Source organism: Peromyscus leucopus, chromosome 1 (genome assembly GCF_004664715.2).
Source record: "Peromyscus leucopus breed LL Stock chromosome 1, UCI_PerLeu_2.1, whole genome shotgun sequence".
NCBI lineage: Eukaryota > Metazoa > Chordata > Mammalia > Rodentia > Cricetidae > Peromyscus > Peromyscus leucopus.
The window spans coordinates 36,128,293-36,151,912 of NC_051063.1; the positions used below are offsets into that span (position 1 = coordinate 36,128,293).

Here is a 23,620-nt window from a genome sequence, read left to right on the forward strand (position 1 = left end):
CATTAAGGCTCTCCTTACAAGCATCAAGTCCTATTCTATGCTCCAGGTAGAGCTAGTCAAACATAAGTGCAGAACCAAGAAAATGAATCATTGGTTGGTGCCCTGTCTCTGGAATGACCACTATTTAAGCATTATAGACATATTCATTGGAATATTCTGCTCCCAGTCCAGTGAAGTAGCTTTCAATGAACCTTATTCATCTCCGGTTAAGGTCTTTGGAAATAGATTAAAAGAATGAATGGCTTTTTCTCTTGACACAATCTGTCATTGTTACTTAGAAAAACAGTTGGAAAGATTTCCACTTTTCTTGGTGCTTTTTTTTCTTTTTTCTTTTTTGGCCAGGAAGTGATGCCAATGCAACTGCCATGAACAATTTAGCCTGTTTGATTCATTCCTTCCATTTATGCTATTCAAAGTTATTTGTGAATTTATTATGTCATGTTCTTTAAATGAATGGAAAGCTAGGTCTAACGTATTATTTTATTTCAAGATATTCAAGATATACTTTAAGACATTGTTTTGAAAATTAATATTTTGAACTCTAGTAAAATTATTTGTAAATACTTTAGTAAATCATGATGTGCATTTCATTTAAATCTCCCTGTTATTAGTAATGATAACCTTGGAAGAATATATATATATATATGAATTCTTATGTATTATTTAAGCTAAAATATACACATATATATGCATACACATATATGGACACTTTTAAAATTCCCTTTTGTAGCTTGGTTATACCAGGTTATTTTTCAGACACCAGAAGTAATTTAGATGATAGTATATAAAGATAAAAATCAATGTTTGTTTTCAACCCATGTGTAAACCAGTAAAAAAGAATATACCAACTTAAGGACCAAAGTCATATTTAATGTTTCTTTCATTTTATCTCCAAGTGTAAGTGGACTCTCACTGTGTGATACACAGTTACATCTTCTCTGCCATCTGCTTATCATCTGAACCTGTGAAATGACTTAGAAAAACAGAAATAGAATTCTAGAAATCGTTTACAGTTTTGAAGAAATACATTTCCAGTAAATAATAAATACTCAAAGGTCACATTTATGTTGGGAAAACAGTTGCAAATGCAACTGATCAATTGTGTTAGGCACATAATTGGACTTTCTAGCACTCCAACACATTTTTGCTAAGTGATGCTTTACAATATCTTCTTCTACTCACAATAGAAGAACTTATTTTGGCTGTATTCTGTGGTGATATTATTGTTTGTAATCGAGGAAATAAAGCTTTCCTAAAGATCAGAGGAACAGAGATAGCCACAGAGTTAGCCATAGAGGTCAGGCAGTGGTGACACACAGTTTTAATCCTCGCACTCAGGAGGCAGAGGCAGACATCTGTGTGGATTTCTGTGAGTTCAAGGCCACACTGGGCTACATGAGATTAATCCAGTCTGAAAGAGAAACAGAGCCAGGCAGTGCTGGCTCACACCTCTAATTCCGACACTTGGGATCGCACACCTTTAATCCTAGCACTAGGAGGGTTGAGACAAGAAATGATATGGCTGGGCATAGAAAGGAATATAAGGCAGGAGGAGACAGGAGCTCGCTCCCTTTCAGGCTGAGGAGTTGGTGACATAAGAGGTGGTGTTTGTGGCTTGCTCTGCTTCTCTAATTTTTCAGCTTTCACCCTAATATCTGACTCTGGGTTTTTATTATAAGATCGTTTAGGATTCATACAACAGTATTCTTCAGTAATAAACATCTTTAGTTAATGATTAGTACTTTCTGTGTTTTATTTTCTGAATTGTGATACTGAATTGAGCATATTGTCCCATTATTCTTTTATTTTACACTAGTGACTGACTGATGATGTTGAGCTCATTTTACTTAATTTATTGTGCCATGGTATACATGCTGTTCGAGATTTTTACTTTTTTAAAAATTTGCATTACTTATATATTTAATTCTAATTTGAAAGTATTTATGTATATCAACTCCACAGATGTATCATTTCTTCATACAGTTAAAATTTCCCAAACTGTTAGACTGTCCTATTTAAACTCCACTTATATGAGAATGCTATGAGAAAAACAGAAAATTTTAAGATTTTTAGAAAATTTTATACTATTTCCTAATGATAAAGTTAATAGTCTGTCAAAATTAAATAATTCAGTGACTCAGTAAACTTCTAGAATTGTGCATCCATTGCCATACTCCACTTTTTGAACATGGCTATTTGTCTTGAAAATTTGTTATTTGCTGTAAAGCTCTACTACCACCCCAAGATCTAGCCAATCATGATCCTATTTCTACTGGAATTTTCATAGCAAATGGAACCATGCTTTATTTTTCCCTTTCCCCAATGTCTTTAGTCAGGCCTATCATTTTTATATTTATGCATGTTAGAGTTAGTCTTCTGTTATTGTATGTGATGTCCTGATTTTATTTTTAATAAATGCATTTCTAATTAATAATTTCTAATTGGTGTACTATTGGGTTTAATCATTATCTCATATGTATTATTGTTGCCTGTATCTGTATGGATATGTCAGATTTATTCCTACTTAACATCAGTTTGCTTCCTGGAATTTAGGATGCTACAAGTGATGCAGTTATGGGCATTTGTACACAAGTCTTCATGTGAACATAAATTTTATTACTCAGGAGTGGATAGCTAGATTTTTGTGAGATACGATAAATTTGTGGTTAAGTTTTAAAACAACTCCCCAAGTGTTCCTCAAAGTAAATCCCCAATGGCAGGGCCTGTGAGGAATCTAGAGCCTCCCTGTCTTCAACAGTACTTGCTGAAATACTTTCTTATTTTCATAAGCATGTGAACATTTCTCATTGCAGCTCTAATAATCATTTTTTACTACTTAATGTTGAATAATAGAATGTTTGTATGGACTTATGAATTTGAATATCTTCTGTGCATATACATATATCACAAGTCAATGTTTAATTTGACTGTCTTACCACTATTAGGTTCTTTATTATTCTGAGTACAAGTTTTTCAATAACTATATCATTTGCATCTTCTTGGTATCATTGTCTTTCTTGCCTTTGTATGTTTTATGTATGGATATTGAGAACCAATTCAGTTAAAGAAGTCCAATACATTATTTTCTTCTTTGTTTCTGTTGCATTATTTTTAAATCCTTCTTATTGAGAACTAACATCATTAGGTTTACTCCTAAATTGAAATTTTAATCTGACTTTTCTCCATGGAATAATTTTCAAACACTTATCGTAGCTGGAAAATCATGAGTAAACTGCAGAAAAGACATTAAGGTGTTTACAACTCTCTAAAACTTGTGAAAGGAGAAACATGCAGCTCTTCTGGACTTTAGTAACTTGGATTTGGATGTAATTGGTATAGAAAATTATCAGATATAGATCATAAAAAGCCAGTGTATTGTATTACTAGTAGGCTTCAATGCAGGATCGCAGAATTAGAAACCCAAAATTTCTAGTTCCTTATTTTGCACATTGTCCCTGAGCTGTTGTCTGTTCTTTTTATAATTTAAGCGATCTATAATGGGCATTTTCTAAAACTCCACATCATTAGTAATTAGTACCTTGTAAATAGAATTTTGACAGCCATGTGAAAAATGATTTCAGAAGTCGACAATTTTGCTTTCGGGTAGAGCAGGACATACAGCACAGTTGCTAAACAGTTAGTTGTTAATTTATAACAAAACCAATAAATATCTACCTGCAATAAATTGCTGTTTTCTCCGGAGTCTGGATTTTGTGTAAAACCCAGAGATTACAGTGGGGTGCAAAAGTCAAAATGTTCTGAGGCACAGTCTCCAAGGGTCTTTTGTTTTCACTTGCAAAGCTTGTAAAGTTTAAAGAAGCCACGGTTTATCAGATCACAGACAGCAGGAATGCACCCTTTCAGATGGGGTTATGCAAGTCTGATTTTAGTAGGAATGAATATTGCAACGAGTCAGCATGGAGATTAATGGGGGCACCAGTCACCTAAATATTCCCGGTGGGAATCACGTGTACATGAGCCTGCAGTCTCTGTTAAGGGCAAATCAAGGAGGCTCTTAAAGACGCAATGAAAGGGTTGAAGTGCCTCTGTCGCTCTCCCGGGAACACTGGAGTATCTACAGAAAGAGGCAAGGAGCTGGAGAGGGAGGGTCCAGGGACACTTAGCAGAATCAGGCCCCTGAGATGAGCAGCGCATTTGGGGTAGCAGGAGAAAAGTGGGTTTCTAAGCTCGCGCTGGGCTTTGTGCTCCCCTCAAACAGCTGTGCCTCCAGCTGCAGCCCCAGTGGAGGCGCCTCCAAGTCTCAAACAGGCCACCATTCTGCACCATGGCCCAGGTAGGGTGGGGTTGGGGTTCCTGAGGGACGACCCTGCAGCCAGTGGTGAATTTAGTACCCGCTGCCACTAGGCTTCCTGGAGGCCCTTTCACCGTCCATGAAGGAAGTTGTTGCTTTTCAGCCAGGATGAGAGCGCTCCTGCCGGTACAGAGCTCCGAGCCTGTGCTCTGGGTGTCTGAAACTGTGCTTCCTTAGTCCACCCCGGGCCCCCTCACAAATTAAGCTCTCCTAGCCAGTAGCAGTGGAGCTGGCTACTGCTCCCCCTTCTCCGTGCTGAGTGCAGTCGGAAGTGAGCAACAAACCAGCTAGATTAGAAGCCCCGGGACTCCTGGGCAGCAGTCCCAGCAGGATAGGAAAAACCACAGGCTCCCCAGCCAACAACACGTCTGAGGTAGCAAGGAAAACGCCAGAGGTGACTGCTTCCTGGGTCTGACCACAAAATTCCATGAACACAGAAGAGGTGTTGGGGTGGAGTCAGGGGTGCTGAGTAATTTTAAGTGGGCTGAAAGTCCCTGGAAAGCATCTGCCTCCCCAGGTTTGCATAACAAAGATTTTGCTTAACTTCCTCAGAAATTCTGTCACCACCAAGAGGTACCTCTGTTCTGGAACCCTACCTTCTGCAAACTCCAATCCCGAAAAACGGAGCAGGTAAACTTTACTTCTTACTTCTGTAGCTTGGGGAGGACGGAAACCAGAAAAATAATAGGACATTATGAATAGGAGGGAGGGGGAGAAGAAGGGAATCCATGGCTGATATGTAGAACTGAATTGTATTGTAAAATTAACCTGGTAGACTCAGTCCAGGCAGGTCCAGTCCCCTCATCCCAGGCCGAGCAAGCGACCCAGGATAAGCCCCAGGTTTCAAACAGCCAACTCATGCAATGAGCACAGGACCCAGTCCCACTGCCTGGATGCCTCCCAAACAGATCAAGCCAATCAACTGTCTTACCCATTCAGAGGGCCTGATCCAGTTTGGGGCCCCTCAGCCATTGGTTCATAGTTCATGTGTTTCCATTCATTTGGCTATTTGTCCCTGTGCTCTATCCAACCTTGGTTTCAACAATTCTTGCTCATATAAACCCTCCTCTTTCTCACTAATTAGACTCCCAGAACTCCACCCGGGGCCAGAGTCGTGGATCTCTGCATCCAGATCCCTCAGTCATTGGATGGGGTTTCAAGCATGACAATTAGGGTGTTTGGCCATCCCATCACCAGAGTAGGTCAATTCCAGCTGTCTCTCGATCATTGCCAGCAGTCTATTGTGGGGGTATCTTTGTGGATTTCTGTGGGCCTCTCTAGCACTTTGCTTCTTCCTATTCCAATGTGGTCTTCAGTTACCATGGTCTCCTATTCCTTGTTCTCCATCTCTGTTCTTGATCCCAGCTGGTCCTGAGACTCTTGAAGGAAGTCTTTAATAGACCAGGACCACATAGGTGTATCCTGTGACATAAGAATGCTGACTAACAATAATTGTTAAGAGTACAGTTCTTACCTGTGCTGCTCAGTTCATATATGTTGTGTATTAGGATCAAATTTCACATGGTATTATTTAGTGTTTTGTGCTGTGTGTTATTATTCTTTCATTAAGTTCTAAAATGCTGATCAAAACATCATAGTTGATGCTTAGAAAAGTTTCGTTACATGGGTGGCAAGATTTACCATACACTTTTCATGTGCTTTATCGTGAACATCATTTAAATATTTCAGTTTTTACCCATCTTTTTAAGCATTGACAATATTGTCCAAAGAGATGTTAGCCAGAGGAAATTATTTATTAAATGAATAATATTATATATTTATAATAATTCTTAAGAGTGAAAGGTTTTATTTCAAAATTGGCCATGAAAATTGGGTGATCATTTGAATAAGATATTTTCACTTGAATTTTTACTATTAATAGAATTGGCTTTCTTCAGCAAACTTCCATTTTCACTTTTATTATCAGGTATTATGTATTTATAAACAGGTATTATGTATTTATATATGTAACTATAATGTGTATTTATTACTATATCTACATATTCTTTTCATAGTATATTTATATATTCATATATTATTTAAATAATTTAATACAAAATTGTGTTATTAAGATGACTTTAATTATTGTCAAGTTGAGTAGTTGCCTGTGTTTGCTCTCTACTAGATTTAGACCTGATACACATCGAAACAACCTCAATAATTCAGTTGGGTCAGTTTTTGGTAAAATGCTTTTATACTCATTTTTATCATTAAGACAAAACTTTTTAAAGGTGAGATTATTATTTTCATTGCATAAATAAGAAAATGACTTTCAACAAATTCACTTTACCAAATTTATATCAGGGTCATGAATAGAGCTTCATTTGGAATCTGCCTTAAGTTGACTCTAAAACCTATGCTGGCCTTATGCAATTAAATATGACACTAAATTGGAGCCTTTTACATCTTCCCATAACAATGTTGATCTTGGGTGGATTTCAGAGGAGATCAGGAGCAGGTATGTCCTGTCAATAGAATCTTCATTTCCCTGTTTAAGCATGTTCCTGTCGTATTTCATTTCTTACCTCTAGTAATAATTACATTGTTCTCACACTGTCCTCTTCATCTTTAGGATCTTAGAATCAACACTTAGGCAATTAATTGATTATAAGGTCATCTGCTTATTTTGAAACCTAACCTTGAGGGTTAATACATTTCAGTATTAAGAGTGAAAGATTTTATTTCAAAATTGGCCATGAAAATTGGTTTTAGTGTTCATTTGAATAAGATCTTTTCACTTGAATTTTTACTGTTAATAGAATTGGCTTTCTTCAGCAAACTTCAATTTTCCCTTTTATTATCATGGCTGCTCTGATCCTACTCAAAAATGCAGGTGCAGCAAAGCATTTTATTTCCATAGTAAATGAAGAAATCGTGTGTTGTGGTGTGTGTGTGTGTGTGTGTGTGTGTGTGTGTGTGTGTGTGTGCCTGTGTCTGTTTATCCTTCCATTTACTTCTGTAATGATGATCAGCACTTGTTAATTGTTCCTTGGGAAATCTTCATTAGGTAGGTAGCATTCACTCTTCACATTAAAACTGTAAATAGTATATACTGTGTAGAAAGACAGACTTGTGTTTGAATTTCATAGTACTTTAATATCAATCTTCAAAGAAGTAGACATATCAGGATATGCCTACTCTTTGCCTTCCAGTGATGTAGTCAACAGCATCTTTAAAGTCTCTACCAGGTATTAACCAAAGAAGTAATATCTTTGACCCAATAATAATAATATTCTAGGGAATTGAAACTACACTGGTCAATGCTCTTGATTTTGGGATGAACATACCCTGTACTTCACATAATTAAATCTCTCCTATTTCTCATATACACAATGTGTACTGAAACTCCTTTGAACTGGATGTTTACATTTGCTGTAATATAAAAAGACATATTAATTTGTAACTGGAGTTTTCCTACCTGGCCCACAGTCAGGACAAATCTCTCTTACCTGCCAGTCCCACAGCTGCTCAGACCCAACCAAGTAAACATACAGAGACTTTTATATTGCTTTCAAACTGTATGGCTGTGGCAGGCTTCTTGCTAACTGTTCTTATATCTTAAATTAACCCATTTCTATTAATCTATAAGTTGCCTCATGGCTTGTGGCTTACCGGTATCTTAACATATTGCTTCTCATCATGGCGGCTGGCAGTGTTTCTCTGCCTCAGCCTTCCACTTCCCAGAATTCTCTTTTCTGCTTGTCCAGCCTATACTTCCTGCCTGGCTACTGGCCAATCAGCATTTTATTTACACAGAGCGATATCCACAGCATTAATTCTTTTAATGTTGCCTGCATGTTAGCAATCAGATATCTTTTCAGCATTAACTAAGAACTTGTAGAAAAATTATTAAATGTTGATTCTGGGAATGTTTTATATCTTTCTTTAAAATGACTCTCAAGTCCACAGAATTGGGCACAAAAGCACAAAAAGTGTTTCATTTATGACAGTAATCATTCCAAAATTATGGAATGATAACTCTGCCAAGAACAATGCTGAAAACCTTACAAACATTATCTCATTAATTTAATTCTGCATGTGTTGTCTGGACATTATTCTGTTCCTAATGCTGATCTCCGTGTCTATATAAAGTGATCCAAATAGTTAAAAACACTCATGCCAAGTTAGTAGAAGATGTCTATCATCTCAGTGCTAAGAATTATAGAAAAGCACAGATGAGATCAGAACCTTCTGAATGTGGTGGATCCTCAGGCTCATAGCACCAGTGGTATTTAACTGACTCCTTAACAGTAGGTATATCTTTAAAAGAACAGTTTTATAGGGATCATGGCACCTGGTAGGCACAAGAGAACACATACTAAGGAAAGCAAGGAATAGTCCTTAACTGGAAACATCAGTTTGCAATCAATATTAATATTTTACATGCCCATGAGAAATTGCCAAGGGAAAAAAATCTGTTGTCTTAAGCAAAAAACAGTTTTCAACATTGTCACTGCTTTTTATGCTAGCTTATTTCTCATAGGCAGTGTTTATCAAAAGGTCTTTTTTTTTTAAAATTGGGGAAATTGTCAAAGACATCCTCAGCTGGGTTCCTTGGACTGATAGCTCTCTTTGTATCTCAACATTCAGTCATATAGCTTGTGTGACCTGTCTTCATGTGCATTTAAATTTATATCTTATACCTCAAGAAGGACTAGAGAATAGATGTATTTCTGTTGAAAAAACAGAATAAATAATTAAAAACAAATAGTACCTTGCAATGCAGCTGAACTATGCAGTAACCAATAGTTAGCCTGAGTACCTCAGTTCTATTTTAGCCAAGTAGATTTGACAGTCAAAAGGTTGGCAGGAATCAAAGGTGACATCTTACTGTGCAAGTTGTATAATGAAAAGACAGGGCCTGATTTAAAGTATGGCAGGGGAAAAAAGGACATGTGTGCTCTCAGGAAAACCCTTCTTGAACCCTTGGGTGTACATAAAAGATTTCTGCAAATCTAAATGTTTTATGCCACCTTAGATTGGTAAGGTGTCTTTTCTCTTTTCAAAACATTTTCCTTTTGAAGACCTTTGTTATATTGCTCCAGTTTTATTCTCATCATAGGCCTATGAGATATAAAAGTCACTTATCATTGTTAGCTGTATTTCATAGGTGATGAGACTGAAGAACTGCTGATTTAGCAGTGTGATTTATATGCATTGTTAGAAGAAGATCAGCTGCAACTCAGGACACAGCACTCTGCTGATACCTGAATATGCTCAGGGTCTTGTTCATTTCCTTATTTGTCACACAGATGCATCTGGCTTATTCTGGGATGGAAAACTGCTCCTACCCACAAGGCAGCACACTAGAATCAACAGAAGAGACAGGGCAAAGGGCTCTAGTGCTCCAACAGACCCGCTTGCAAGTCATGTGCCTTTCCCATCAGAGCAATGTGCTCAATCTAATATGGCTTATGAGTCACTCATTAGGCCTCAAAACATGACCTTAGAGGGTACTGATAATATTCTAAATAAGGTACCTGCCTACCCACTGATGCAATATATGTTGAGAGTCTGGTACACTTCAAAGATAAGATCAATTGAGGTTAGTTTTTTATTGTGTAAAAGATTAGGATAAAGAAAGCAGTAGAGACCATTTGTCCCCTCTTTAACATTAGGCAAGCAAAATCTAGTGGTTACAAGTTCCTGCAGCATATGTTTTGAGAACAACAATCATAAAAGAATTGCTTTATAACATGAATCACCTTAGAAAGCTTACCATAGTACAATCTTGGTGCTGGACCCCAAAATGTAAGTATCCCATAGAGATGCCAGACCCAGTGCATTTCCCCACTCATCACAACCTGGATACACATTAAAAATTAAGATACACATTAAAAATGAAGCACAGCACACTTATCACCTATTTTTTTTTCTTTTTTTTTTTTTTTTTTGGTTTTTCAAGACAGGGTTTCTCTGTGTAGCTTTGCACCTTTCCTGGGACTCACTTGGTAGTCCAGGCTGGCCTCAAACTCACAGAGATCCGCCTGCCTCTGCCTCCCTAGTGCTGGGATTAAAGGCGTGCGCCGCCGCCGCCGCCGCCGCCGCCGCCGCCACCGCCGCCGCCACCCCACCACCACCACCACCACCACCACCACCGCCTGGCTACTTATCACCTATTTTGATGCACACAGAAACTTAAATGGTGACACAATTGCAATTATCTTATTAATGACTGCTTTTAATATTCTTGAACGTAATAGAGGTTAGGTCTTGACAATGGAATATAAAGTGGTTTACTGAACACTGGAACATGACAAGTGGGCTCTCCACAGCACAACAAAAAAATCGGTCTTAAGTACAATTAGGAAAGACCACATCTTTCTGAAGAATTATCATAAACATATTGCCAAATATTATCATATGGCTTGATTTAATCACAATAATAGGATAATTAAAACCTGGTAGAAACTGAGTCTCATAGGAAATTTTCTATTTATTTATCAACTATCAGATATTTCACTTGTATGTGGGGTTTTTTTTTTTTTTTGGAGCTTCTGAGTGATCTTCTAAGTCAGTTGAATGTAATCTTTGGGAGTTCTTGTGGAATGAGCAAGAAAATCATTGCATGACCTTTCTTTCATCATTCTTTCTCAAGTCATTGACCTGGTTTACCCCTTTCATAGGCTACATGAAACTCACACAACATCACTAATGTACACCAATGATAGTCTGTCATCCAGCAAGGATATGTGTTTGAGGAGTTTGTCGATTTATTTTGTTTTTGTTTTTCTGGTTTTGCTTTTACTCATGTTGCTTTCACTCCATTTCCCTCTTTAAGGGTTGTAAAGCCAGAAATGCAAGGAATAAGACTTCATATCAGATATTTGGCTGCATATACTGCTCCTGAGCCACAGCTCTGACTCTGGTTCAATTCCTTAACCAGAATAGGAGAACTTATGGGAAGCCAGACTCCTGTGCCAGCTGCTCTAGTGCTTCCCACAGGAAATCTAGTTATGTGTTTCCTATCTCATCTTGAAAGGCTATACTAGGATGTTCATTAGTAGCCTATGAAAAACTTGGGTCTATCCAGTCCCTCTTTCCACTCAGCAGGGTTAAGACTTGTGAGGCAACTTTGCTGGAATGAAGAAGCCTACCTTTAAGATAAGTCTAAGAACAAGGTGTGATCATATTTGGTGTCTGATGAGTCCCAGATCCCGTTTCATACACACCCATCTTCTTTCCTTGTCCTCACACAACAGAAAGTCATGAGTAAACTCACTAGGGTTTTCTTAATGAAGTGAGATTTGTTTTTTCTTTTATTTTACATGTATTAATTTTCCTTGCATGTGTGTATGTATAGCAAATATGTGCAGTTCTCACAGACATCAGAAAAGGGTACAAGAAGCCCTGGACTTGGAATTTCAGATTGTTATGATGGATCATGTGGGTTCTAGGTACCCAGCCCATGTCCTCTGCAAGAGGAACAGGTGCTTTTAACCACCAAGTCATCTCTTTAGTCCCTGATGTCTCTTTAGTAACTTTGTTGATATCATACATGAGGTACACTAACTTTGTGACAAAAATCATTTCTGATAAATACTCTACCTCCTAATACTGTTACATTTTGTGTTAAAGTTTCTACCCATGAATTTTTTTGGAAACATAAATGTTCAGTGCAGAGTATCTGGCTTTGCATTCCTTACAAGATTTTAAGTTAATTGTGACTCTGCAGAAGCTCTGGTTCCATGATCGAAGTTTGAATGCCAACTGTAACATCCACATGGTTCCCTCCAATATACACCCTGGCTCTGGAATACAAACCTGTGCAATCCTCTACAATTCCTTATGAACAAAGGGATCTGTGTCATAGAACATCCCTTAGAGAGAAGATATAAGTCAGAAACACAATTACCATTGTTTTGAGTGAATCAATCTCTAAGGCTGGTAAACACACTGTACTCAACTGTAAACTCACCCCCAGTTCACAGCAACACAGAAGTAAGCTGTTACTCTAGATCCCTGTACCATCTATCCATACCTTTAGGAGCCTGAAGGAGGTGCTAAGAAGAGATCATAAATCCATATTGCTATAAGCCTTAAATAAGATCGCTTAAGGGATCATATAACCAATTTTCTACCATAGATTGTTTTGTCATTTTATCTTCCATGTATGTTATGATGTAGATTATTTCTGATGATTTCCCACAATTTCCTGAGTTACCCTACAGTGGTTCATTTATAAGACTTTAAGATGTCCATTATTTCATGTCAATATGGTTTTTCTCTTAGGTATTAAAAGAAAAAAAATCAATGAATCACTCAGACTTTTCTGTGTGGCCCAATAAGTTTTGGTTAATTTATTTAATTGGGCATAAATTAATAAAAATAAAAGCTGTTCCTTCATTTCTCATTTTCTTCTCTTGCATTCTGCTTTATTTTTTGTTGTTGTTGTTCTTGTTTTTTGGTATTTTTTTAGAGACAGGGTTTCTCTGTGTAGCTTTGCACCTTTCCTGGAGCTCACTTGGTAGTCCAGGCTGGCCTCGAACTCACAGAGATCCGCCTGCCTCTGCCTCCCAAGTGCTGGGATTAAAGGCGTGAGCCACCACGCCCGGCAATTCTGCTTTATTTGAAGGTGTCTTTAAAATAAAATTCTCAGGAATTGACATAAAATCTGAGGTAGGACTTTGTATGAGAGACTTTGAGGGGGTATAGAAGCACGTTGTCTTTTATAACAGTTTATAGGCGGTGTAGCTAGTTACTGGTAATTTTATCAAAGTATCAAATTAATGTTATTAATTTTACAAAGTTTATTAATCCTCTGTTCATACTAGAGAATTATAAATGTGGTTAATAGAAAAGCCTAACTAAGACATCTACTTAACAGAGTGTGAAGTAAGACTTTTGGTTGATATGACAGGTTCAATGAGGATTGTAGTAATATGTTATAGAAAGCATCAATGCTGTTCATATAGTGCAAGGATTTTTCTTCAATGGATCAAAGCAGAAGCTCAGAAATCACCTCATTCACTTCAGGATTTGTGTTGAAGTTGTTCCAAAAAATGACCCTTTTTCTACCTAGTGAATTACTAATGAGGGATTAAGTTCTGGTTCTGGTTCAAAATCTGCATTCATACTGGTTATATACACTACTTATACCATGGTGTATGCTGTCTGAAAGCAACTGCCCTCTGGCTGCTGACTACAGACGTCTATTGAAACAGTGTCCATGTGAAACTGCTGACTCTTTACATGCCAGTGGCTGTCTGAAATCATGTCTACAAAACTGACTATATGTGAGGTACCTGTCTTTTTCCCTTTTTTTCTACTTACAGGATAATTGTGATTAATAAAATTATTCGGGCACTGCGGAGAGGAGGTCAGCCCCGGCTAGCCAATCACCACCCTGGGAGAGGGTCGCGGCTTGCGCGTCAAGAGGGCTCAGGAAGCAACCACTGCCTTGGCGAAACCGTGCCCACAGAGACCAGAAGAGGGTGACAGATCCCCTGGAGCTTGAGTTACTGGCACCTGTGAGCTTCACAATGTACCAAATCCACCCCTCCAGAGAGACTCACAGGCCCTTCTGAGACACTGCTCTGTTCAAGTCTTTGCTGTTCGAACAGGGGCTGCAAAGAGAAGAAGCCGTGAGGATGTGGGAGCTGGCAAGGTCAAAAGGAATGTTCATGGACATGAAATTACCTGTGAAGACTCTGTGTCTGTGCAGACCCCGTTAATACTGGGTGCTTGTGTGGATGGTGGCAGTTGTGACTGGGTTCTAGAATGATCAAACGGGACACAGAATGGTTATCTGTGGCTTGCTTAGGCTCAGCCTCAACCTCCTGGCCCAGGTGTCTAGTTCTTACCCATCCCAGGCAGTGTCAGGAGCTGTCTGGCCATCTACCAGACTCCCTTCAGGCCGACCAGCCATGGGCTCTGGAGTAGAGGGCTGTTTCCTCCGTTCCTCCTCCTCCCTTTTTCTCTTCCGCTCCTTCTCCCGCTCTTCCAGCTGTCAAGAAATGCTGAGGTCAGCAAGTCTCATGGTGAGGAGAAAAGCTGAAATGTCTCAGCTCTAGCCCAATAAAATAGGAAAGACGGAGACGAGAATCTAAAAGAAGATAGGGCAAGAAGCAGAGTGATCTCAGTAGCACCAGGCTAACTGACATCTGTGGTCATGGTGACAGAAGAGCACTCTCGGCTCACACACAGAGAAGCAGTGCATGGGGAAGAGAAGAAATTCTGGACAGTAACAAGAACAGGCTGGGCTGCAGTGGGGTCGGGGACCTCTGAGGTCCCACAGTCCTCACCGCAGTCAGCTTCTCCAGTGCACTAAAACGTTCCTCCCAGGCCACTGCTGACTTCTGGAAGGCTTCATGTCGCTTGATGAGGCTCTCTACTTCATCACGGTGCAACCAGCTCTGCACTTCGAACTAATGGCTCCTGGCTGCACAGCCAGGCCTCTGCCATCCCTGCATCTCTCCCAAACACAAGCACCTCCAAAACTGCCATGGTTGGGGCGGGACAGAGAGATGGAAAATTAGAGTATGTAGTGGCAGGAAATGGTAGCAGTGGCAACTTCAAGTACAGGGACAGAGAAACCATTGTCCCAGAGCACTGTCAGTACCAAGTATAGGATCCTGGAATCCCACACCCAGGGTTCCTGATGTCATGCACTGTGGCCACTACAGATAGGCAATGCCAGGCCTTTCTCACAAGCCCCCTTCCTCCAGCTGACACTCCCACAGTGGCTCACCAAGCTGCAGCCAGTCCATCTTCTCCTGCCACTTGTCAGCTGTCTCCTGGCGCCTGGACTGTAGCTGGGAGAGCTTCTCTGAGATCTGGGGGGTAGGGGAAGGAGGCATGGCTTAGGAACTAATGGGGCCTTTCCAAGGTCTCTGGAAGCCACTGAAGGACAGCAATGATTTCTAATGTCAAGAGGAGAGGAAAATAGTTCTGGGAGGAGAAGTGGGATTTTAGAAATCCCTGGACAGCATTGAGAGGACAGTGAAAATTCTTGCTAAGAAAGAATGACAAGAAGCAGAAGACAGGAGAAATCAAAGCTGGGTGTGGTAGTGCACACCTGTAGCCCAGCACTTGGGAGGGTGCAGCAAGAGAACTGTGGCCAGCCTGAGCTACATGGTGATACCCTGTCTCCAAACAAAACACCCCAAAGGACAACAACCAAAAAAAAAAAAAAAAAAAAAAAAAAAAAAAAAAACACCCAAACCCCAAAACCAAAGAAACAAACAAAATGAACAGAAAGAGAAATTTCAGGAATGATCCACGTTCGGTGTGGCTGGCCAGGTTCTTTCCGGGTCTCACCCACCTCCTCAGCAGCATAGTGGCTCCGGGCCAGCAGCTCCTGCCCATGTCAAAGCAGGAGGAGAACCGGTCTGCTCTGGCCTCTATCTCTGCTTTGATGCCTTGTTGGTTCTTGATGACTAAATCTGCAGAGGACACATCCTAGGCCAATACAAAGATGGTATTACCAGCTGCTCCAGTCCCACCACAGCCACTAGTAGTATCACATAACCTGTGGAGGATGCCAGGCACTGTGGGTCTCACCGGGGCCGCTCCTGGGCATCCATCTGCAGGTTAATCCCATCCATCCAAAGCATCAACTCCCGGACAGCCTTGAAGAATCAGAACTTATCCGTAGTGTCCAGTAAGAGCTGACGACGGGCAGCGGAACTTCCCTGGAGCTGGGCCCAGGCCTCAGCCACTGCCTGCATGTGACGGCCAATCTCCTCGGCCTTGTCTCCAGCATAGGCCTTCTGTAGCCTGTGGCCATCGTCCTGAACCTGCTGGACCTGTGGGAACCCAGCTTTGAGTCAGGCAGAGCTGGGAGACAGGAGCTGAAGCCGCTCTCATTCCCGCGCTGTTTTCTGCCTCCCGTTTGGTCCACCAGCCAAAGACGTGGTAGAAGAACCAAGGTTCGGAGCTCTACCTACCACCCTCTGTCTTATTGGACTTCCCCTGGGGCCCAGGCTACCCCAGGGGAGAGGGCTCTGAAGTCAAGTTGAGCTATCCTATCCAGGGTGTAAGGGACATTGAAAAGTCACTAGAAGAAGAGGTGCAGCCTGCAGAGTAGACTTAGGCTGAGGGCTGACTGGTCACATGGGCTTGAAGGAATGATCTGTGTTAATTTTGTAAATCCAGAAGTCTGGCCTAAGTGGGCATCAACAGGTGGGTTTGGGCATAGCATGAAGGATTTTGCAGCCATTGGAACCACTGGAAAAAGTCATGGGTCTTTACTACAACTGTGAACTGAGCCAGCGAGATGCCTCAATGACTTTAAGCACTTGCCCAAGCCTGATTATTGGAACCTAAAGTGCAAGGATAGAACCAAAGCTGTCCCCTGACCTCCATACATACATTAAAGTATGTGTGCTGATGCATGTGCATGCACATACATGTCATAAAACAAGCCTGAATATGAAAAAAAAAAAATAAAAAATAAAAAAAATAAAAAAAAAATAAAATTATTCTTCTACTTTTTTGCAGATGATGTACCTTCACTAATTTGACCTGGATTATGAATTGGGGTCTCTCAGCTTGAGATAACATGGAAGCCAAATCTTAAAATGCTTCCTGAAGGGCATTACTTTTGTGTAAAGTGATTGAAGATGTCAGTAAAATTATATGAGGGAGAGTAAAACAGCTTATTACAGTAGAGTCAGGCTTATCTACTTTATAAGCACCAATGAATTAATTATTAAAGGCTAAGCCATTTAAAGATTTTTCTTAACAGCATTCCTTTAAGGTCAAACTGACCAAGGCTCAAGTTGAAATGGTTTCGACCAGTATCTAATTGACTTAAGGCCAATTCTATAAGATGAAACCTATCTATATCCAACACTACTTGTATGGTCAAGAATCTGAGACAAGATAGCCTAGGGTAAAATAAAATACTACTGTTTTACTAAAGGAATATAGCAATAAAATGAATCCTAATAAGGTTCTGTTATAATCATACATCAGTGCCTTGCTCAGCCATCATCATAAAAGCTGCCTACTTTAGCAGAAGGGAACAAATATAGAGACCCAAAGCCATATATTATGCAGAGAGTGAGAAACACTGGAATACTCAGCCCTAAAAAGGAGGTCTCCATCAAATCCCTCCTCTCAGGGCTCAGGTAACCCTGTGGAAGAGGAGGCAGAAAGACTGTAAGAGCCAGAGGGATGGAGGACACCAAGAAAACAAGGCCCTCTAAATCAACAAAATCAGTTCACGTATGAACTCATAGAGACTGAGGCAGCATGCACAGGGCCTAAACAGTCTGCATAAGGAGGTCCTAGAGGTGAAAGGATTCCACAACCCAGAATCAATCTCTAATTGATAACCATCTGCAAATAAAAATTCAGTTTTCTTCAAGGAAATCTCACTAGGCAAACAAGCTACTCTTAAGGGTAAGATCCAGCAGGAGATGGCCAACAGAAAATAAACTCATTGGCATTTCTGAAGGTTGTAATGCACTGTCAGGCTCTGTCTCCTTTTTAAATTATTTCTAGGTTTTCATTTTATACATGCATACACACACACACATACATACATACATGCGGGCATATACACACACACTAACGTGTGTGTGTGTGTGTGTGTGTGTGTGTGTGTGTGTGTGTGTGTGTGGTGATATATTGTGTATCCTAATACAATTTGCCTGAAGATCAGAGAACAGAACAAGCGACTAGACTAGACTAGATTAAACACAGAGGCCAGGCAGTGGTGCCACACATCTTTAATCCTGGTACTCGGGAGGCAGAAATATGTCTGGATCTCTGTAAGTTCAAAGCCATTCTAGACTACATGAGATTGACTCAGTCTAGGAGAGAAACAGAGCCAAACTGTGGTGGCACACACCTTTAATCCCAATATTAGGAAGCACACATGCCTTTAATCCAGGAAGTGATATCTGGAAGAGAAAGGTATTTAAGGCTGGAGGAGACAGGTATTAAAAGCTTTTCCGCAGAAGCGCCCCTTTTAACTAGAGGGTTTTTGTTTTGTTTTGTTTTGGGGGGGGGTGGAGCCTTTCCAGTGAGGACTCAGAGGATTTCAGTCAGAGGATTAATGGAGTTGGCAAGGTGAGACATGGCAGTGACTTGTTCCTTTGTCTTTCTGATCTTTCAGCATTTACACCAATATCTGGATCCAGGTTTTTTATTTATAAGACCTTTAGAAAGTCAAACAACATCTGGAACCCAACTTTTGAGGCACAATTTTACAAAAAAGCTTCTTGCCTGTGGCCTTGCAGTCCCCAGCTCAGGCCTGAGCTATATGCAGTCAGAATATCCACCCAACCTGGGCCATGAGTCCCTACTCCACTGTCTAAATTTTTGTTGCAGTCTCTCTGCAGCAAATTACCCAGAATCAGGCTCCAAACACACCACCAGAATTATCTGCTTTTGCACATTTTCCTAGCCAGACTGCTGGTTCTTTGGCTCCTCCCCTCTCCAGATGAGTTTTGGCTTTCTCTGGGCCCCATTCTCCGGCTGTTGCCACACCCTCATCTGAATTTTCACTGCCAGCAGATTTGGTGAATCAAATTTAGGATTTCTTTAAGGGAGGAATTAGTTAAAAGAAAGTTTTTTTCCCACATTAAAAAATAGAAAACATTGTTTCAGTGAAAGGCATGACTATACATTAAGTGGCCTGAAAATTGAACAATTAAATGTGAAGATAATTAATGTTGATGGGATAGATGTAATGTCAATTATAAATATTATTTGATCACTTTTGTTTTATCAGTAAAAACAGTGGTTAATATGAGCACCAAAATAAAAGTTTTAGAAAAACTTGTTAAAACAGGTCATAGAGCTATTCACACCTAGACAGAAGAATTTAAAGTAGAACTAATCTCAACATTGCATTATAAGGTTACAGAGATACAGCCTAAGGCTTTCAAATAGCCAATCTATCCAGTAACCTTACAAGAACTACCCAGTGATAGCTATCCTCAAGGCTGTGTAAGAGCTGACTGGACACCTGTGCAAATATTAGATTTGAGGAGAGTCAAAGAAACAATTGTCTCATATAGCATCCACTCATCTTTCATGAAGCAGATGTTAAACTCCTAGTCAATCTCTCAAGACTGGAGCGATTTGGTTACAACAGTCTTAGATTAGAGGCTAGTCCCCAACTACAATAGAGGACCTGATGGAAAGATGAGGCTAAGACCATTGAACAATGGAGTAGGGCTAGAGTTATTGAAATTTGCCAAGATCAATTGCTTGGAGAAGGCAATTATGCTGATTTACAAAGACAGACTTTATATGATGATCACATTCTGGCTTTATGCCACAAGGCAGCCTTGAATACTTGGGACAGAATTAAAGAAGTAGGAAAGAAAACTGAGTCTTTTACAAAAGTTATACAGTGAGCAACAGAAACCTTCACTGACTTCTTACAAAGACTGAGTTCAGCAGTAAATAGTATAATACCAAATTCAGGAGCTAGACAGATAATAATTGAATCTCTGGCTTTTGAAAATACCAATGCACAATACAAAAGAGTAATTAGGCCCTTAAAGGCAAGATCAGCACTCTTGGAGGAATGGATCTGGGATACAGAAAATTCTGAATCTCGTGACCATGATGGCTGGATAGGACAGGTGATTTCCAGAGGTTTGAAGAAAAATCAAAATGTCATATACTTCAATTGCAACAAACAAGGTCACCTAAAAAGGGACTGTAGGCAGGTCATTTCTAGAAATAATGTTTTTTCAAGGAATAATACCAACAGACTGCCCCTCTTTTCTAGATTATGCAGAAGGTGTGGCAAAGGCAGACAATGGACTAATAAATGTAGGTCAACAAGGGTCAGACAAGGTAATCCTTTGCCTTTACCCCTGGAAAATGCCGTGAGGGAACTTTTCCAGGCCCCTATGCCAAATTCCATTCAGTTCTTTCCTGTGATCATGGAAAAAAACTCCTTCCCAGAGCAATTAAAGAACCTAATGCCTATTATAAAAATTCATACTGCTTTGGATGATAGAACAGCTATAGAAGAGAGAACAAAAATTTTAGGAGAAACTATAAATCAATATTGATAAAGATTAGATTGGGAACCTCCCCAAAGTTAGGGTTGGGGAAGGGTTTTGTTTTTGTCTTTCAGGAGAATGAAGGTTAAGGAATCTGAAAAACATTAGACAAATGAGACATCTGAAGAAAAAGGAAAAAACATCCAGAAAAAAATGTCCCAAGAAAAAGATTAAATTGGCCTAATGATATATCATATATCTATCAGAATAAAATTTCATAAGTCTTCCTAAATGTTTCTGCTGTTCTTTACAGACATATAACACAAATTATCTTTATGTAGTCCTAGTTCCATTAAAATTAAAGGTGACTTTGGAGTTGGAGCATGGTTCTCTCCTTCTCTGAACCCAAGCATGCTTATTTAAAAAATTCAAAATCTCTGTATCATGTCAGAAGAGCCACCTGATTTGGGAAACAAAATTAAGGGACTATTCTAATGCTATTAATCTCATGATCCTTTGGTTTTATTTTGACTCTTTAAAATTTTTCTTAATGTATGAATTTTATATCAAAATTTATAAGATTAATATATATATATATACATATATATATTTAAAATTTTTATCATGCTATTAATGGCCATATAGAGTACTAACTAATTATAGATAAAAGGCTTAATCTAGCTTTCTGTACATGGTATTGAGTTTGAGTTCCTATCAGTTTTCTGCAGTGAACAATGACTATGCCTAACAGAGGATTTGAAGTCTCCAAAAAGATGATGTAACCCCATGATGAAGGTTCTATCAGGACTATGATAACTTCCCCAACCTGACAAACACCACCCAAAGATCAGCTTTGGATTACAAACTACTCAGGACGATATTGAGATGGCTAGCTGAGACTAGATGACTATACTTTCTTATTATGCAGAGACTGGACAACAAATGATACAGCTACCTCTCCCAGGATTTGACAATTAATCGAAAATTATTCTTTTCAGGATACCTTAAAGATGCCTTCACCCCCAGATAGCAGGAAGTAACTTTAAGAACATGATGCCCACATTCCTAAGGGGTGGGGTGGGCAATTTTTGGTCTTTCAACAAGTTATGGGTAATTGTCATTGTTTAGGTAGCTAGTTACAAGTTGTTATTAGTAATGGTCAGGAAAAGCTAAACAGATTAGATTTAGGATTCTTGTTTGAAAAATAAAGAGGATATAGATATAAAAATAAAAGTGTAGATTATTGAATCTACTCTGAAAAAAAGATAAGATATAATAGGATAAAATGGTAGATTATTGAGTCTACTCTAAAAAAAGGAGATATAGAAATAATAGGATTAAAGGGTAGATTATTGAATATGCTCAGAAAAGAAAAAAGAGAAAATATTGATATGATAAGATAAAAAGGTAAATTATTGAATCTACTTTTAAAAAGCAACTACTAGTTTTAAATATTTTACACTGAATTGGATTTTGTATATTATATACAAGTTGTGTATATTGATACAAAGTTGAGATTATTTTTGTTGAAACATAGTGTATATACATTTCTACTCTTGTTCAAGGTATTGTACCTTTTCAGTTCATTTAACAATGTAATACAAATTGATAGTTCTTGAAAATTATTATTATTACCAATTATTTAGGATAATAAAGAAATGCAGATTAATTGTTAGTCACCTATTATAATGGAACTTGTCAGGTTAGGCATGTTTTCAAGGTCAAACATATTTTCAATAAATAGGTCATCTTCAAACACTTTAGAGGTCTACAGAATATGGCATTTAAGATATTAAAACAGCATATATTCTTTTTTTTTAATGACTATGAGATATGTCTGCTTCTGGCAGCACCAATCTAATTCAGAGAAGATGATGGGCATCAAAGAAAGTCCCTATGGAGTTTTCTTTCTTTGTGGCCACTGGGCAAGAAAATGTTCTTGTGTCAACTGCTGATTGTGGTGGTAATCTAATTGTACTGAATTATTATTTTGATTGTATGTTAATAAATAAAGTTGTCTGGGGGTCAGAGCTATTAGAGCCATAGCAAGAGTGTGGCGGTGGTGGCACACGACTTTAATCCCATAGATATCTGTGTGTTCAGGGTCAGAGCTATTAGAGCCATAGCAAGAGTGTGGCGGTGGTGGCACACGCCTTTAATCCCATAAGATCTCTGTGTGTTCAGGGATATAGCCAGCATTGGAGACATATGCCTTTAAGACCTAGGGGGCTGTACATTCAGACAGTGACGAGGCAGTCATGTGTTTGGGTTTACAACCAATGAGAAGGCAGAACAACATACTATAAAAAAACGAACCGACAGGAAATAGGTCTCTTTTCGCGAAGCTGGGACAGCAGGAGGAAGGGTGAGATTTTAGCTCTGAGCTCTGACCTCTCGGCTTTCTCTTTTACATTGTTTCTGTGTTTCTTATTTAATAAGACGGTTGGTTACATCTATAGCTGATAGTATGCTATCCAAATGGATAAGCAGACCATTAAAAAAAGAACTGCTAAACCTTGCCAAGACAAGGTAGGAAGACCCTTTAGAAAATCCTGCTTCACAGATGAGTCTGTCAGATACACTAGGCCTATTGGCCAAAGATGGAAGTCCCCAGTGTGGCAACGGAACCTTGAGTGACTGTCCAGGCAGCCAGCTGTTTCTGTCATTTCTCACATATTTTTGGAAGTTGTTTACTTGCACTTCCTGCTTACTTAGGTAATATTAATTCATTTTTGGGACTCTGAAGGAGTTGAAGACAGGATAGTGATAGTTACAGTTTTCCTTGTTAACAAATTCAGAAAAGAGATGCACTAAAAAGGTGTAAATTTGAAAGACATCAGAAGATAGTATTCAGTTGGCAATATAAGTTAAGATAGAAAGTGAATTAGGTAAAACATTTTTGCACTCATCAAAACAGGATACATAATGTATTATTTTCTCTGACTTTGTCAAATGTTTATGGACTGGACTTTATTAATATAATTCTTGACTGTATATATTGTATATACTTGCACATAGTTTTTCTTATATTAGTTATAGCCTTCTTTTATTATTTTAGACAAAAAAAATGGGAAATGTGGTGATATATTGTGTACCCTAATAAAATTTGCCTGAAGATCAGAGAACAGAACAGGCCATTGGATTAAGTATAGAGGCCAGGGAGTGTTGGCACAAAACTTTAATCCTATTACTTGGGAGGCAAAGATCTGTCGGGATCTCTGTGAGTTCAAAGCCACCCTGGAATGAGATTGACTCAGTCTAGGAGAGAAACAGAGCCAGGCAATGGTGTCATACACCTTTGGTCCCAGTATTGGGAAGCACACACCACTTTAATCCCAGGAAGTGATGGCTGGGCAGAGAAAAGTATATAAGGTACAAGGAGACAGGAACTAAA

The 23,620-nt window shown here is 39.1% G+C and overlaps 1 protein-coding gene and 1 long non-coding RNA gene across 2 annotated transcripts; both read right to left on the bottom strand.

Annotated features, from left to right (window-relative positions):
- Positions 1-13,718: 13,718 nt before the first annotated feature.
- On the bottom strand, positions 13,719-14,646 carry LOC114696716 (spectrin beta chain, non-erythrocytic 2-like). The gene is made up of 4 exons (XM_037206177.1): positions 14,557-14,646; positions 14,116-14,258; positions 13,952-14,027; positions 13,719-13,878 (listed from the first exon to the last, which is right to left on the bottom strand). Exons 2-4 carry the CDS (start codon positions 14,178-14,180, stop codon positions 13,771-13,773), a joined length of 249 nt encoding a protein of 82 aa, XP_037062072.1. The 5' UTR covers positions 14,181-14,258; positions 14,557-14,646; the 3' UTR covers positions 13,719-13,770.
- A 14-nt stretch (positions 14,647-14,660) lies between these two features.
- Positions 14,661-15,622, bottom strand: LOC119086133. Its single transcript, XR_005091659.1, has 3 exons — positions 15,576-15,622; positions 15,003-15,087; positions 14,661-14,751 (listed from the first exon to the last, which is right to left on the bottom strand). It is a non-coding gene; the product is annotated as an uncharacterized LOC119086133 (long non-coding RNA).
- Between the last annotated feature and the right edge of the window lie 7,998 nt (positions 15,623-23,620).

Bases quoted from the DNA above. Each gene is read 5' to 3' on its own strand.
- LOC114696716 (XM_037206177.1), bottom strand. From the start codon at position 14,180: ATGGCTGGTCGGCCTGAAGGGAGTCTGGTAGATGGCCAGACAGCTCCT. The intron at 14,028-14,115 runs GTAAGAACTAGA...TGATCATTCTAG, and splicing joins CCTGACACTGCCTGGGATGG to AACCCAGTCACAACTGCCAC. The intron at 13,879-13,951 runs GTAATTTCATGT...TTCTCTTTGCAG, and splicing joins CAGACACAGAGTCTTCACAG to CCCCTGTTCGAACAGCAAAG.